General features: G+C 34.2%; 1 protein-coding gene across 6 annotated transcripts in view; it reads right to left on the reverse strand.

The window, feature by feature from the left end:
- The window catches only part of LOC123599015 (sodium channel protein type 1 subunit alpha), a 157042-nt gene that overhangs the window by 43651 nt on the left and 97404 nt on the right, over positions 1 to 15987 (reverse strand). For all 6 annotated transcript variants that reach the window (XM_045480070.1, XM_045480068.1, XM_045480074.1 and 3 more), the window contains exons 15-17: positions 15041 to 15214; positions 13686 to 14042; positions 11585 to 12067 (exon numbers count right to left, since the gene is read on the reverse strand). In XM_045480070.1, the coding sequence (XP_045336026.1) occupies positions 11585 to 12067; positions 13686 to 14042; positions 15041 to 15214 (1014 nt within the window). The remainder of the gene's footprint in view (positions 1 to 11584; positions 12068 to 13685; positions 14043 to 15040; positions 15215 to 15987) is intronic.

A 15987-nucleotide genomic window follows, 5' to 3' on the forward strand; every position in this document is an offset into this window, starting at 1 on the left:
CTTAACTCAATATTTGTTTAGGAGGGAATTTCTTAATTTTCAAATTGTTAGAATTTTTTCTATTATTTTACTATTAATTTGTAGTTTAACTGTATTGTGATTAGATGATAACTCTATATGATATCTTCTATTGTGAATTTATTGAGGTTTACTTTGCTATCTAGTATATTGTTAATTAATATAAATATATACACGAGCACTTGAAAATAAAAAGTCTCCAAAAAAAGAAAATATGAAAACCCTGCATAAGTAAATTTTGAGATAATGTATACATTCAAGATATATTTACTTTTATTACTTATATTATTCAAATTATCAGTGTCCCTATTTAATTTTTCTTTGTTTTATCACGGCTAAGAGAATGGTATTAAAACTCTCACAACCATTTTTATATATCTTTATCAATATATTCTTGTAGTTTTCATTGTTGAAATCAGTTGTTGGCTTTGAGTTCTTTATTTCATTGGAGTAATAGCACAATTATTCAAAAATAGAAGGAAATGATTTTTACATGATGGCAAGAATCCATCTCTAATAAAACACTAAAAAAATTGGATAACAGCAAAAATGAGTGCAACTGATTTTTCCTTTTTTTGTTTTTAAATTCAAATTTAATTTTGTTTTGAAATTCACCATTAAAATAATAAAGCATTAGGTTCTTACAGTTTTTGAGATTAGTGGATGATTTAAAAAATCTATTTTCGTGTTTATTAAGCCATTAATCAACCTTTGATTTAACTGATTTCTCAATGAGCTAATTTATTTGAAAATATGTATGTTTTCACACATGATTCTCAAGCTAAATTCTGCATTGACCTATATTGTTCATGTATTTTTGGCAGGCTGACTTCATAAGTGAGCCGAGAGAATGCAGGGGCCATATCATATCTGAAGCATCCACTTTGTTTTTTACACCAGGGCATTCAATAACCACTTAATAACTATAACACTGATGGTAAGAGCATTTTCCCTCCTCAATGGATTTATGCAACATTTCTTGCTTTTTAAAAATGTTCTCTACTATAGCAAATGATTTTGACCTTGAGGGTGAAGCAAAACAAAGCACAGCAAATAAAATACTCCACAATATTTTTTAAGAGTAAATGATTAAATGTTTTTTTTCTTGTTCCCTGACTTGATATTAGGATGTTTATGCTCTTATTTTAGACTTGGTTTGTTATAGGGAGCTCATTTATAGGGTTTAAAAGGAGTTCAATTTATAATAAGTGATAAATTTATTAAAATATAAATCTGGAATTTACGGGTCAAAGGACATGAAATATGTGCATGTATATATACATATGTTTTTATTTTTGAAAAAATACTTATTTATAAGCTAGGTATGTACTGTTTTAAAGATGGGCATTTTACTGTTGTTATATATACTTATATGTACTTAAATATCTATACATATATATCTTAAATCATACAGAAATGAGATGCTCTACAACGTCAAAAATATTAGTATTAATATTTCATTGTGTACACTGTGCATATTAAAAATTTAAATGACCTCTATTAAAGACTCTCAACAAAGCAACAATATCAAAGAAAAATACACTGTCCTGAGATTTAGCATTTCCACAGAGAAGCTGGAAAAGTCAAATATTAGCCCATTAATCCCACATCATCCCTAAAACCCAGATGATTTCTTCATCCAGCTGTATATTGGAAGGACAGTCTTCAGTGCATTTTTCATATTTACTAATTATTAACTTGTTCTTATCAATTGTGAAATCCAGTGTTAGTCAAATTTTTCACCAAGGTAGAGGGGAAGGTCAAGGAATATAGCTCTAGTATACTCCGAATTCTGCTTTAAAGTATGTCAAACATGGATTTTGTATTGATGATTAGACATAAAGTAACAAAAGAAATAGAACATCTCATCATATATTGGACCAACATAAAATTTTTGCAATACAAATAAGTTAGAAACAAAAACAAAAAAGTCTGCAAAATTGCATTTATAATTCCCAAGTTAGAAGTCAAAGTTGTAAATCAAATGAGTAATTTCCATTGTTAAATTCATTTTGCTGAAATGGGCATAGAGTCTCTAGTGTTCTTTTGACATTAATTTTTAATGATGAATGATAACATTTAACAAATATTTAATAAGTGTCTAATGGCGGGAGGAACTGTATAACTATAATGAAAGGGTTAAGAGTTCTGTTTTGAGCCAGGCAGGCTTGGGTTTGAATCGCAATTACTGGTTTTACGGACTTTTGGCAATTATCTTCACCTCATTAAGCTTTAGCTTCTAATTTGTAAAATGGTCCTTACATCACATGGTTGCTATAAGGACTGAACAAGATAACACATGGAAAATGCTTGGCATGTGCTTGCCTGATAAATGGTAATAATTTTCATAATAATAGTATTATATAGTTTATAATATTTGTAATTGCTAACATTTGACCTTTTCAACTACCAAAAATATTAGTCTATGCACAACAAGATTAGGGCCTGAAGAATGAAATAGTGACTATAATAGTCCTAGTACCTGCCCTCATGGGTTCAATCAGATGGAAGATACAGAGAAGCAAACAACTGTCACACACGGTAATTGGATTCGTGTAGAGAATCTTGAGAGCAACACCTAATTCAGTCTAAGAAGGTTACAATAGAAGGAAATAACACTTGGGACAGAAGGATGAGTTGGATGGGGGTGGGGCAGGTGAAGAGGCGGGGGTAAGAGAGTATTCTAGACAGAGAGAACAGGCATAAGGATCAGAACCTGATAGAGCATGGGGAGTTTTAGGAAACAAAATAGCAGTGTACTTGGATGGGGAGGGGAGGAGGGTACTACTATGTGAGGCTGGAAAGGTCACTAATAGTCATTTTTTGCAGGGATTCATATGCCATGTTAAGTAGTATAGACTGTAAGCAAGGGGCAGCTTCTGAAAGTTTAGAAAGAGGGGAGACCTTTGACCAGGTTTACCTCCTAGAAAGATGACTTATTATGTGGATACTAGACGAGTGAGGAGAAATATTCGTGGGGGTTGCAGCAGTTAAAGCTGAGAGATGATGGAGGTCTGACATTGTACAGAGCTGGCGGGGATGTATAGTAGACAAAGAAACATAGAGTTGGCACCACCTGGTAAACACTTCGATGTAAGCAAGAGGGAGTTTGCGTATCCACTGGCTGGAATAGTTGCCGTCTCATAAAGATCATGGCCCTGAGAAACTATAGCTCAGGATAAGGAAATAGGCAAGAGCTGAAAGGACATCCCCAACCAATGTCCAGATGGGACTCTCCAAAGTGTTTCCTGAGCATCTGTCAGATAATTATATGAGATTCTGAGTATATTCTTTTCTCCTCCTTCTCTCCTCCCTGCCACCTCCCCAGAGAGGAGAAGCTGCATCCAAAAGCAAACTGCTTCCTTAATTTGACTTAGGAAGAAGAGTCTTGCTTGATTTATTCTATCTGTATACTTTCAGAATATATAACTGATAAAAATGTATGTATTCATGAAAAGCATAATTAACTTATACCATGCCAATTAACACTGATGCAGTACCTCATTTGTGCCAGGTTCTGTGCTTGTTACTAGAAGTACAAAGATATATACGACCACAGTTATTCTCAAGCTGCTCACAAGATTAGTAAGTAGGACAGACAGATACGCAACAGAGAAATAGAGTATAATATACACATTTCATGTTATGCAGCTAGCAATTATATTTGGGGGGAATTGAGAGGGTTTTCCAGAATTAAGAGTTGCCTGATACAGTGAGCAACAAAGCAACAACATATCTTTATTGAGTCGATACATGGACAAAGTCATGAATCTCAAGTCAAAGATCATTTTGTTTTGTTAGATTTTGCGGAGAGTGGCAAGAAGAAGAAGATAATTTCTAGCAAGAAATTATAGAGTCAAAAGACATAAGCTTCATGGAACGATGTGACTAGGACTGGGCTGAGTCCTGGGGAATTGGATGGAGGAAATGAATCTCATCAAGATGGTGCAATTGCCTACGACATATTCAAGACTGCCTTTTCCCTGTCCATGGCAATGTGTTTCAGATGGTAATTCTAGTAATACAGATGAAATAATAGGATGGGAAGCCGGAGGTCATGATTGGAGATGGATTTAGAAGATAAAATCCACAGGATTTGGTAGTAAATTTGATGAGGGGTTTCAAATTAGAGAAGTTGAGAATGAATCCAGAAGTTGAGAATGAATCTCATAAACAATTTGAGAGCTTATATGATTGGGAGGAAAGTAGCATGGATTTTTTGGAAACCAGGGAATGACAGAGCTTAAAGAATTAGGAAATATTGGGGCATCTGGGTGGCTCAGTCGGTAAGCGTCCGACTTCAGCTCAGGTCATGATCTCACGGTTCGTGAGTTCGAGACCTGCATCGGGCTCTGTGCTGACAGCTCAGAGCCTGGAGCCTGCTTCAGATTCTGTGTCTCCCTCTCTCTCTGCTCCTCCCCCACTCACACTCTGTCTCTCTCTCAAAAATAAATAAACATTAAAAAAAATTAAAAAAAAAAGAATTAGGAAATACTGCAGACAAACAGGTGAGATAGGGTCACTGAACTTGGCAATTAAGAGAACATCAATGGTTTCTGACAGAGAGAAAGTTAGGGAAAAAACCAGAAAGGGGATGTTTGAAGGTGACTAAGCAGTGGAAAATGGGAAAACAGTGAGTATAATCTATTTTTCAAGAAGATTGGCAATGAATTTAAGGAAAAAAAAACTTAAGAGATGAGATCAAAGGGACACTTAAAATTTACATGACTTTATTTTATTTTAGAGCAGGAATCTTGTCCATTTATCTAAGTTTGTGGTAAGGTCTTCTAAAGGAGAAACTGTAATACAGGATGGAGGCAATAGTTGCTACATCAGAGACCATGAGGATTTGTGAAGAGACTGTACAGAAAGAAAAGTTGGGGGCATACGCATCTATCTTGCAGAGATTCCTAATATCCCCAGATATTTTGTGTGATGCTTTTCTATGAGAAACATTATGTTATCATGGTGTTCATGCATTTGGATACTTGTAACAATCTTGGTACCTATCCCTTTTGATTCAAGATTAACCAGAGACTTTCTATTTCCTTATTTAACATATATTTACTGGGCACCTTCTATAGGCTAGGCACTATGCTAAATGTGGGCTATACTTTGGTAAATGAAACGGATTAATCCCTGCTCTCAGGTACATTTAAAAAAGGATCATTTGCCACATAAGGTGTTCACTGTAGACTTTTCTGTGTTAGTACAAATTTAGTCTGCTGAGCAGTATATGCTGAGGTTGGAAATTGTCATATGTTCTTTAACCCAAGTACAGTAAAGGTAAAAGTATTAAATGAACGAATATCAGCAAAGCTGCAAGTAAGTTTTATTTTAACACAGATGTTATAAATGAGAGGGCAAATGGAAGTCTAGAAGTAAATATTCATTACCCATTTACTCATTCATTTAATAAACATTTTGTATATGCTAGGGCCTTAAGGTGACTAAGACCTGGTTAGCGTTTCTCCTATTCTCAAAGATTTCATAATCTAATGGTGCAATCATAGAAATGCTTCCTAATGATTTTAAGCCTTAAACTCAGAAGCATGTCTTCCTAAAATACAACATGAAGTAACCATAGCCTAAGAGAATAAGTGCTCTGTAATTAGAATTAGAGTTCCACAGGTCAGTGTGAGATGCAGAAGCAGATCGGTCTAACATGCAGGACATTCCAGAAGAAAGAGGATCCTCCAGGACTGAGGGAGAGGACTCGGGCACTTGTGGCTGTGCCATTAACTTATGCCCAGTGAAGAGGTTTGGTAGCTAAGACCAACTCTATAATGGACATCTATTCTTAGTTTTTAATAAACAATACATTCATTTTAAAGAAATGCCAAAGAAATTATTTTTTCAGGCACTGTTAAGGAGATTTAGTGTAATGGTTAAGAACATGGACTGTGTTGCCAGCTGCCTGGATTCTAGCCGGGGATCAGTCCTTACTATTTGTGTGACATTGGCAAGCTACTTAAACTCTTTGCATTCAATTTCCTTATCTGTAAGATTAGACTAATAACATCTATCTCCTGGTATGAAGCACTGGGGGAGACAACACATTGTAAGACCCTACAAACAGTGTTTTCCTGCGGTGAGCACTCAACATATGATATCTGTTATTAACATGACCTGAATTACAAAGATCCAAATGTCATTTTTACTCATTCTGGGGCTCACTCATTGCACAAACAAGTGTACTTTTTCCCTAACTAGCTTAGAATACGTGTTTTTATTCCAAAAAGTAGAAATTTAATAACTCAATTCATTTAAAAAGTATTTATGAGACAGAATTATGGTATAATTGTGCCTTGGCACCTTATGTTTTTGAGCACTTTTAACTTCAGAATAGCTTTTAGATCCTCATAATATTCATATAAGTGCTATTGGACAGTTGTCCTCCTTTTACAAATTAGGAAATGGGACAATATAGGGTTAGTGATTTGCCCACAGTAGACGTAAGGCCACCAGACTTTTAGTCTAGTATTTAAACAAATTGACCAAAACTCAAAAAGTTCCTGAGCACACACTTGTGCCCAACTTGCAGTAGGTGCCTCAGAAGACTAAAATTATATAAAATACAATCCATAACCAAAGAATCTTACTTTCTAATTGGAGAGATATCATCTTATATTGTCTTTTGCACAGTCTCATCAGTTTTTCCCAGTTTTTAAAGCTCTTTGAAATCTGTCCAAGCCACCACCTTTATTATTAGTTTTCAGTGGAAACCCATATTTCTAGCTGATCCATTATTCTTACTACTGCATGAGTCAAGAAACATTATGAGGTTTTAATTTTTTTAATGTTTTATTTATTTTTGAGAGAGAGACAGAGTATAAGTGGGGGAGGAGAAGAGAGAGAGAGGGAGACACAGAATCTGAAGCAGGATCCAGGCTCTAAGCTGTCAGCACAGAGCCTGATGCAGGGCTCGAACTCGTGAATCGCGAGATCATGACATAGCAGAAGTTGGACAGTTAACTGACTGTGCCACCCAGGTGCCTCAAAACATTATAAGGGTTTAAAAACAATTCTTTAGATTATTTGAATGTACTTTGTGGGTTGAGGTCTGCTGGGATTTACAGAATGATGAATGTGACCCATGCTATGCCTTTTCTGCATTTGGGAACAAACATGGGACAAGTAGAGACAGATAGCCCATAGATTTGTCCTGGAATGGGTGGGGGTCAGTTGTGTATAAGTGTGCATCTTAAGGGGGAGGCAAAGGAAATACAGGCCTCCATTTTACATGTCCCTTAATATGGAGTCTGTTTTCGGTTTCCTGGAAATTGGGGCAGTCAGTAGCCTCATCTCCTGTGATTTTATATTCCAGAAATACTAAACTATCATTGTTTCCAAACACATCCTGTTGGTTCATGTCTCTAGGTTTCTGTATATTTATTTTTTCTGACTGGAATGCTCTTTAGAAAAAAGGTTTCTTACATTTTTTAAGGAGTCTACCATATCAAGAATTTAATGAGAAATTTAAAAATTAAACAGATAATACAAAATCTATCACTTTCCCCAGATAAACACGTAAAGAAATTTATTACTGAGGGCAGAAGGCAAACAATACAAAAGGACTAACAGTGGAGTATGTTACTAGTACTTCTTACAAGAAAATACTGGGAGCAGTTGGGAATGTTACTGGTAATAATAATAATGACAGTTTATTGAATACTTACAATTTGTCAGGCATTATGCTAACTGCTTCGCATTTATAGCCTCATTTAATAGTCCACAGAAAGTAGGAAGTAGGTGATATTATCCTCATTTTTGAGATAAGAAAATTGAGGATTAGATAGTCGGGTAAGGTCACATGGTATGTGGCTAAAATGGAATTATACAACACAGTGTCTGGCTCTAGAGCATAATCAATTACCAACACCTTTATAATTGTGGGCCTCACATGTCTACAGACAAGTGCTTAGAAAATGGTAATAAACAATGGACATTCGTAATTTTAACTCATGCCATTAATAGAATTTCAATAATGATCCACTGTAGATAAGGTGTAATAATTTCATTATTGAAATTAAGGAAGGGAAACATTAACATATTCAAATGGAACAGGTAACAGAGACCATGGCCAGTAACATTTTGAGTCAATGAGGTATTTCCCAACATGGAAATTCATATTTAAAGGTTGAAAGTCATCTTTCTAAAATCCAAATATATATACAGTTGACCCTTGAACAATGCAGGGGTTAAGGAGGCTGATCTCCTGTGCAGTTGAAAATCTGCATATAACTTTTGGCTCCTCCAAAATTTAACCATTAATAGCCTACTGTGACCAGAAGCCTTACTGATAACATAAACAGTTGATTAACACATATTTTGTATACATATTATATACTGTATTCTTATAATAAGGCTAGAGAAAAGAAAATGTTATTAGATAATCATAAGGAGGAGAAAATACATTTATAGTACTGTACTGTATTTGTAAAAAAAAAATCAGTGTGCAAATGGGCCCATGCAGTTCAAACCATGTGGTTCGAGGGTCAACTATATATGTGTGTACATATGTATATATGTATTTGCATATATGTATATATGATAATTACCATATAATATTATAATTACTATGCACATATGCAAAACTACGGCTCGTTTGTATTCTCCATTACTAGTACACTCCTGGCACATGGTAACTGGTGAGTAAGTGAAGGTAGGCAAAAGAACAAAGACTAAAACAGAAAGAACCAAAATGATAAGGTTACTTTAATACAGTATAGACTGCATTCCTAATTTAGAGTAAAGAAACTTCATCTTTTGAGGCATCTGCTATCAGTTTAATTCCACCAAAAGAACATCTTCTAAATTGTGCCTTCCTTTGCAGAGAATACAGCATAAGACTAAGGAAGCAATGAAGAAAAATAATTTTAATTGAGTTTATTTATGACCAAGAAGAAAAAAACAAATGGTGAAGGCAAGTGCCAGGAACTTTGTGACAATGTGGTAATTTATAAAAGAATATTTACAGAAAGCCAGTTGAAAAATGAATGAAATAAACTGAAATGTAATGGGGATGAATAGAAGGTTCAGTACTTAATATAAATATTCAGCTGGATGAGATACAACTGTGTTTCAATAGCAATTCTTGTGAAAAGGATGAGGGAAAATTACTTTCCTAGAAGCCCAATATAAATTGACAAGGCAAATGTCCGATAAAGATAAAAGCGACAGGACCTAATACAGCATTAGATTGAATCAAGAGAAAAATGGCGTCTGGATCATGGGAAATAAAACTGTATTTTCAGGTGTGCTTTCATCAGAGCAAGTGTGATAATGAGAATCCTTCAAAATGGTTCCATTAAAAAGAGTTGGAAAGAGATGGAAAAGTTTAATCTGAGTGCCTGCTTTGTGCCAAACATGTTCAAACATGTCACAAATATAAAAGGAGAGACAAGAATGCATGTAAGTAGTTATAACAAAATCTTACAATACTTTGTAATATGTGTAAGCCTAGAACATGAGTTGTTCATTGCATAAACTCTGTGCCTTCTGTCTCTGGAAACCAAAAAAAGAAGCCATCCATTCTACCTGGGGTCCAGCAGTTTTCATGCCCACTACTTTCATTAAACATTTTTTAATGTTTATTTATTCATTTATTGTTTTAATTTTCTTCTTTATATATTTGTCATTCTCAAATTCTTTACAATGGAAATGAATTGTTTTTATAATAAAAAAGAATGCAATCCAAGTAATTTAAAAAGGCTCCTAAAGACTAATTCCCAAATTATCCAAAACCCCATGTAGCAGCCTGAGCCTTATTCCCTTTCTGAATGAAGCTTGATTATATCACTGTATTCAAAAGTCCAGGGTCCTCCAAAGGCTGGGCCAAACCAGGCACTAATGAATTTGCTATTTTCTAAAAATACAGCGAAATGAAGACAGACTCCAGTAGTGAGCATTATATGTTAAATACTCTGATCATTAATAATACAATTAATTCAATTAAAAGGATACTTAATAAAATAAGAATAAATGGGGTTTAAACTAAGTCCCTCTTTGTTTAAGGTTCATTCAGGTCTCAGCTTAACAATTATTTACATTTAGTTTAAACTAATTTACTGTTATCATTTTTATTAATGTCATCAATTTCTCTGATTCACTTTCACACATTCAAGGGGAATCAACAACACTAATTTTCCAGCCTATAATTTGTTCGTTTTTTTTCTTTTCTTTTTTTTTTAATATGAAATTTATTGTCAAATTGGTTTCCATACAACACCCAGTGCTGATCCCGAAAGGTGCCCTCCTCAATACCCATCACCTACCCTCCCCTCCCTCCTACCCCATCAACTGATTTCAAAGAGCTAAAACAGTTTAAGAATTCTGAACTTTAGGCACTACAGCCATGGACCTAATGCTTTCATTTTGATTAGAAAAGCAGTGCATTTAAGTTCAGTATAGGCAGCAAAAGCTTAATTTATCAGATTTCCTAAAACACGCAATGTGCAATGGTATCATCTATTCTGTTTAATTACAGTTAAAAAAATTACTGGGTACAATAAACTGTTTTATCAGTTCCTATGGATCATGACTTAAATTTGAGAAATACTGTATTAAATTATCTCTAAAGTTTCTACTACGCTTACATTTAAATTTTCAATTAATGCAACGATAATCCAAGATATAAAATGACACAGAGTATGCAGAAATAGAACTGCCTCCAGTGGTTCAGTGGATAGTCACTTTTTTATAAAAAGATCAGTTTTTCTGTGAATTAGCTCTGAACAATACAAACAAAAACAGTATAAATAATGTAAATTTTTTGCAGCAAAATTATTTGTTATGGATGGTCTTTATAATAAAAGTTTCATTTTTTCCTAAAGTTTCTTTCTTTTTTTAAAAAAAAAAATTTTAACGTTTATTTATTTATTTATTTTTTTTGAGACGGAGAGAGACAGAGCATGAATGGGGGAGGGTCAGAGAGAGGGAGACACAGAATCTGAAACAGACTCCAGGCTCTGAGCTGTCAGCACAAAGCCCGACACGGGGCTCGAACTCACGAACCGCGAAATCATGACCTGAGCTGAAGTCGGCTGCTTAACCGACTGAGCCACCCAGCCGCCCCTAAAAGTTTCTTTCTTAATTCAACAGATAGCATGTAATAGCTATTAGTTTTCATTAAATATTAAATGAAAACCTAAAGATTCAAGCCAAAAGAAATCAGACTAGAAAAAATACTGCCAAATTTAACAGTACCTTAGAACCAATTTTACAAAAACAAAGATCATTAAAAGAAATCAGCTTCCATTGGTTCTTTAGCAAAAGCCAAATATTTAATGAAACTGAGATACTACTCAAATTAAAATCCTGAAAAAAACTACACAATGTTTTACAAAAATGAGCTATCATTTTTTCCCCTGAATCCATTTCCATGGACATGTGAGATGAAATGAGGATCTACCTACCATTCTATCTCTGCACTCTTTCTCTCCTCATCTCATTACACAAATATGATTTACCCAAGGCAGTAATATACAAGTATATATTTACATACAGGCAATAATACATGCATGTACATATAAATTTATACCTACCCACACATATAAAATCTTACCTCTTTGCTTTCTTCCAGATCTGATTCACTACTGAAGTCCTCTGTGTTTAAATTTTCAAAGTCAGACTCTCCTACAGCAATTGGTACAGTCACGGTAAGACTGGGATTGTTTATGAATGACATGTAATCGCTTTCATCAATAATGTATTTTTCAACACTGCTGCCGGTTCCTATTCCACTTGTGGTTCCATTCACATCTTTAATATAGTCAAGATCTTTTCCAATTTCTGTTGTATGATTGGACATACAACTGTCTTTCTTATTGTTTAGATCATCAAGTGGTTTAATTTCATCTAGAATCTTTTGTTTTCTGACAAACGATTGTTGAATAAATTCATATATTTTTCTCTTCACATAAGCTACTCCTTTGTGCATCCTGTCCACAGCTATTTGGAGGTTGTTCATTTCATTATCATCATCTGTGGCTGCAAGATTGTCTGCACTAAATGAGCTCAGAAGCAAGGCCAGAAAGAGGTTCAGGACCTTAAAAATAACACAAACATGATTATAATTTCACCCCAATGTAAAGAGCAGATTGTGATCACTTATTCCTCTAAGTGTAGAGGAAACTGTAAATTCTAACAGCTAGATTAGAAAGAAGCACCATAGAATAGTGATTAGAAGTTGGGTAATCTGAATTTGTGATCTGGCTCAGTAGCTACTACACTCTACATCCTTGGGCAAAGACATGATTTCTATTGGTCTCACATTCTCCCACATATAGAACAAAGATGATGAATGAGTTAACCTAAGGTTTAGCTATGTTTAAACTTGTATGATTATAAGAAAACAGATTGATATATCTACTATGCACAAGTTCTAACCTTAAAAATCATTAGTGTTTGCAGTTACACACTGAAATACATTCTATAGTTTCCCTTATGATAAACAGAGATATTGAGTTGGATATTAATTAAAAAAATAATCATTATGATCCAGAATGAGAATAAGTATCTTAACACAGGTATTGACACTTATTTTCTTAACCCATTATTTCTCATGCTCCACTATTGATTAATTAGAAGAACCATTTGTAAATAATTTCCAATACTTCCATAAGACTGATACTTTATATATATATACTTTATCTATCTATCTATCTATCTATCTATCTATGCATCTATCTATCTATCTATCTTTCGGAATATATTAAAATTTTCTATACCTTAAAGAGTAATTAACGTTTCAAACTTAGAGAGAAGAATTGATCAGTTATTCCATTTGGGTAATCTCAGGCATCATTAGCCAATCCTTATTGTGACCTAGCACCACTAGAGAATTGATTAATCTAGGTTGGCTAATGCATCTGCCATATGACATAGAGTGATTGAACGGTATATGCCACGAAGGGGCAAGGAAATGGTAAAATCACTATGAACACTTAAAGACTCCACTCTTTAGTCCTATACTGGCAAGTAACATTAGGCTTTCTTTAAAAATTTTTTTCAGGGGCGCCTGGGTGGCTCAGCCGGTTAAGCGTCCGACTTCGGCTCAGGTCACGATCTCACGGTCCGTGAGTTCGAGCCCCACGTTGGGCTCTGTGCTGACAGTTCAGAGCCTGGAGCCTGCTTCAGATTCTGTGTCTCCCTCTCTCTCTGACCCTCCCCCGTTCATGCTCTGTCTCTCTCTGTCTCAAAAATAAATAAATGTTAAAAAAAAAAATTAAAAAAAATTTTTTTTTCAGATTTATCCCTCTTCTCTGAATTTGAAAAATGTTCCCAATATATCCTTCTAGGCATGTCTTCAATATGATACTCTATTAAAATTCATATAACAAATGTGATGAAATGATTGACAAAGTGGATTTGAATATAAAAACTATAGGGTCACTGCTATATTACTGTGTTGTGAAAGTGAGACATATCTATATCTATCTATCTATATCTATATTTATATCTATATCTATCTATATCTATATCTATATCTATATCTATATCTATATCTATATCTATATCTATATCTATATCTATACATCTATATTTATCTCCAAGGCAAGAGACTTTACAAATTATTAATCATAGTTTTTGCTTGGGCAAAATGGTCACTATCCTATTATGCTCTTAATCTATTTCTGAAATATATATCTTAAATGGGTACATACCACCAGGTTTCCAATAACCATAACCATCATGAAGACAGTAAGGCACATGGCTTGACCAGCAACCTCCATACAGTCCCACATGGTTTCTATCCACTCTCCACAGAGCACGCGGAACACTATTAGGAAGGAGTGGAAAAAGTCATTCATGTGCCAGCGTGGAAGCTGACAGTTGGTGGAGATCTTGCAGACACAATCTTTGTAGCTTTTACCAAAGAGCTGCATGCCAACCACAGCAAAAATGAAGACGATGATGGCCAACACCAAGGTGAGGTTACCCAGAGCCCCCACTGAGTTGCCAATGATCTTTATTAGCATATTTAATGTTGGCCAAGATTTTGCCAACTTGAAAACTCGGAGCTGGAAAATAAAAAAAAAAAATTATATAATTATTATTATGATCTTTAAAAGCATTGCATATACTGAGGTTTACCAAGAAATGATGATTAATATAGAATCTCTTACATCTGCCCTGCCCTTGAAACTTCTCAGGCTCATTGTTAATTTTTGGACCTTCTAGGAAGAATTTAGTTCTTCCATATTTTAACCATGTAGATCACCTTCCCTAAGAGTCAATTTCTGAAGATTACTTGGGGTCAACTGTCCATAATTTGTTTTGTGAATGTGGTTCTAAGGCATACCAGGCCCAACACTAATATTAACATCTGATTCACGATAATCTCTGTTGAAAAGATATTCATTTTGCCAATCGAATGCAAAGCAACATCATACTGAGGTCCTGCTATAGGTGGAGAAAAATGTTTATTATTCATTAATGCTCCTTTAGGGTACTGACATAGCTGTGCCTGCATTTAAAAATTTGGAGTATTTCCCATACCTATAATTCTTCCCCTGATTTGCAGGGACATATATGTAAACCAATGAGCATGTCAAGTAATCCTACAGATTTTTTCCCTCTCATTTAGAGAAGAAGCATATTATCCAGAGGTAGAATTAGGAATTTTCTGCATGCCCAACTGTGTCTGATCACCATTTACCACTACAAAGGGCTGTTTATATTTTCAAGTGACTATTAAAATGTGATATATTTCATTACAAGTATTTTCTTAGTTACAGAAATATTAACTGTAGTCATCTCTAGAAATGATAATTAGTCACAATTGCAACTGAGTAATATATTAAACTTTACATGACTGTACTTTTTTTTTTTTAAATAAAGTTTTTCTAAACACATGGAGATAATTTTTTTTTTCCATTTAGGGATAGTTTTGATGATGCAAATGTACACAAAGATTTAAAATGTTAATAGTTGTGTAGTAAAACCTATGACAGTACTATATACGAGCTCTGATTGTTGGACAGGTTTAGTTTTTGTTGCTGTTTTGTTTATTTTTTACCAGTCGGAATGAACGGAGAACTGATAATCCTTCCACATTGGCAAGGCCGAGTTCTACCAGGCTAAGTGTCACAATAAAACCATCAAAGATATTCCAGCCTTCTTGGAAATAATAGTAAGGATCCATGGCAATAATTTTCAGAAACATTTCTGCTGTAAAGATCCCAGTGAAAACCTAAGATCAAAACAAAGTTACTCTAATTCCATCAGATAATTATAAAGTAGAATGACATAGTATTTGATAGCAGAACAAAATGTTAATGCTACTTTCCCCATAATGATTCTATTACGAGCTCACATTTGTGTAGTAATGTATAGCTGATAAAAAGGCTCTTATATACTTTATTTCATTTTATCGTTACAGAAATTTATTGTTAGCCATGGACGTGGCTAATGCAGGCAATATAAATATCACTTTACCGGTGCGGAAACAGGTCTTTACGTGGGTGCAATGGTTTCTCAGATATCACACAACCAGAAAATGCCAAAAATTGGACTGGAATGCAAATTTATTTTGAACTAGTATTCCTTCTGTCCCATCAAACTGTCTGTCCCTCCAGACTTTATACAACACAGGTACTGACAAGATCTTGCCCATGATCACTTTTAATTGTCTATAAGCATATTCCCCTTCCCTCAAATCAGATCATTATTATACATGTACATTTATTACTATAATACATGTGTTATATTATCAATTAGTTATGCACGTGAAAAAAATAAATTTACTTCCATAATATAAAAAGCAGTCCTTTAAAAATATAAATATTACAACTCAGGATGCTTTACATGTCTTGCTTTTTACCATCAAAAATCTTATACCTCAAAACAAATGTTATGAAAAATACATACATTACTTTAAAGTCTGTTTTCTTTCAGCAAATAAAAGCTAATATTCCTAAATTGAGTCAACTGACAAACACTTTAATAATTCATGTTTTTTAAGCA

Source organism: Leopardus geoffroyi, chromosome C1, assembly GCF_018350155.1.
Source record: "Leopardus geoffroyi isolate Oge1 chromosome C1, O.geoffroyi_Oge1_pat1.0, whole genome shotgun sequence".
Lineage (NCBI taxonomy): Eukaryota > Metazoa > Chordata > Mammalia > Carnivora > Felidae > Leopardus > Leopardus geoffroyi.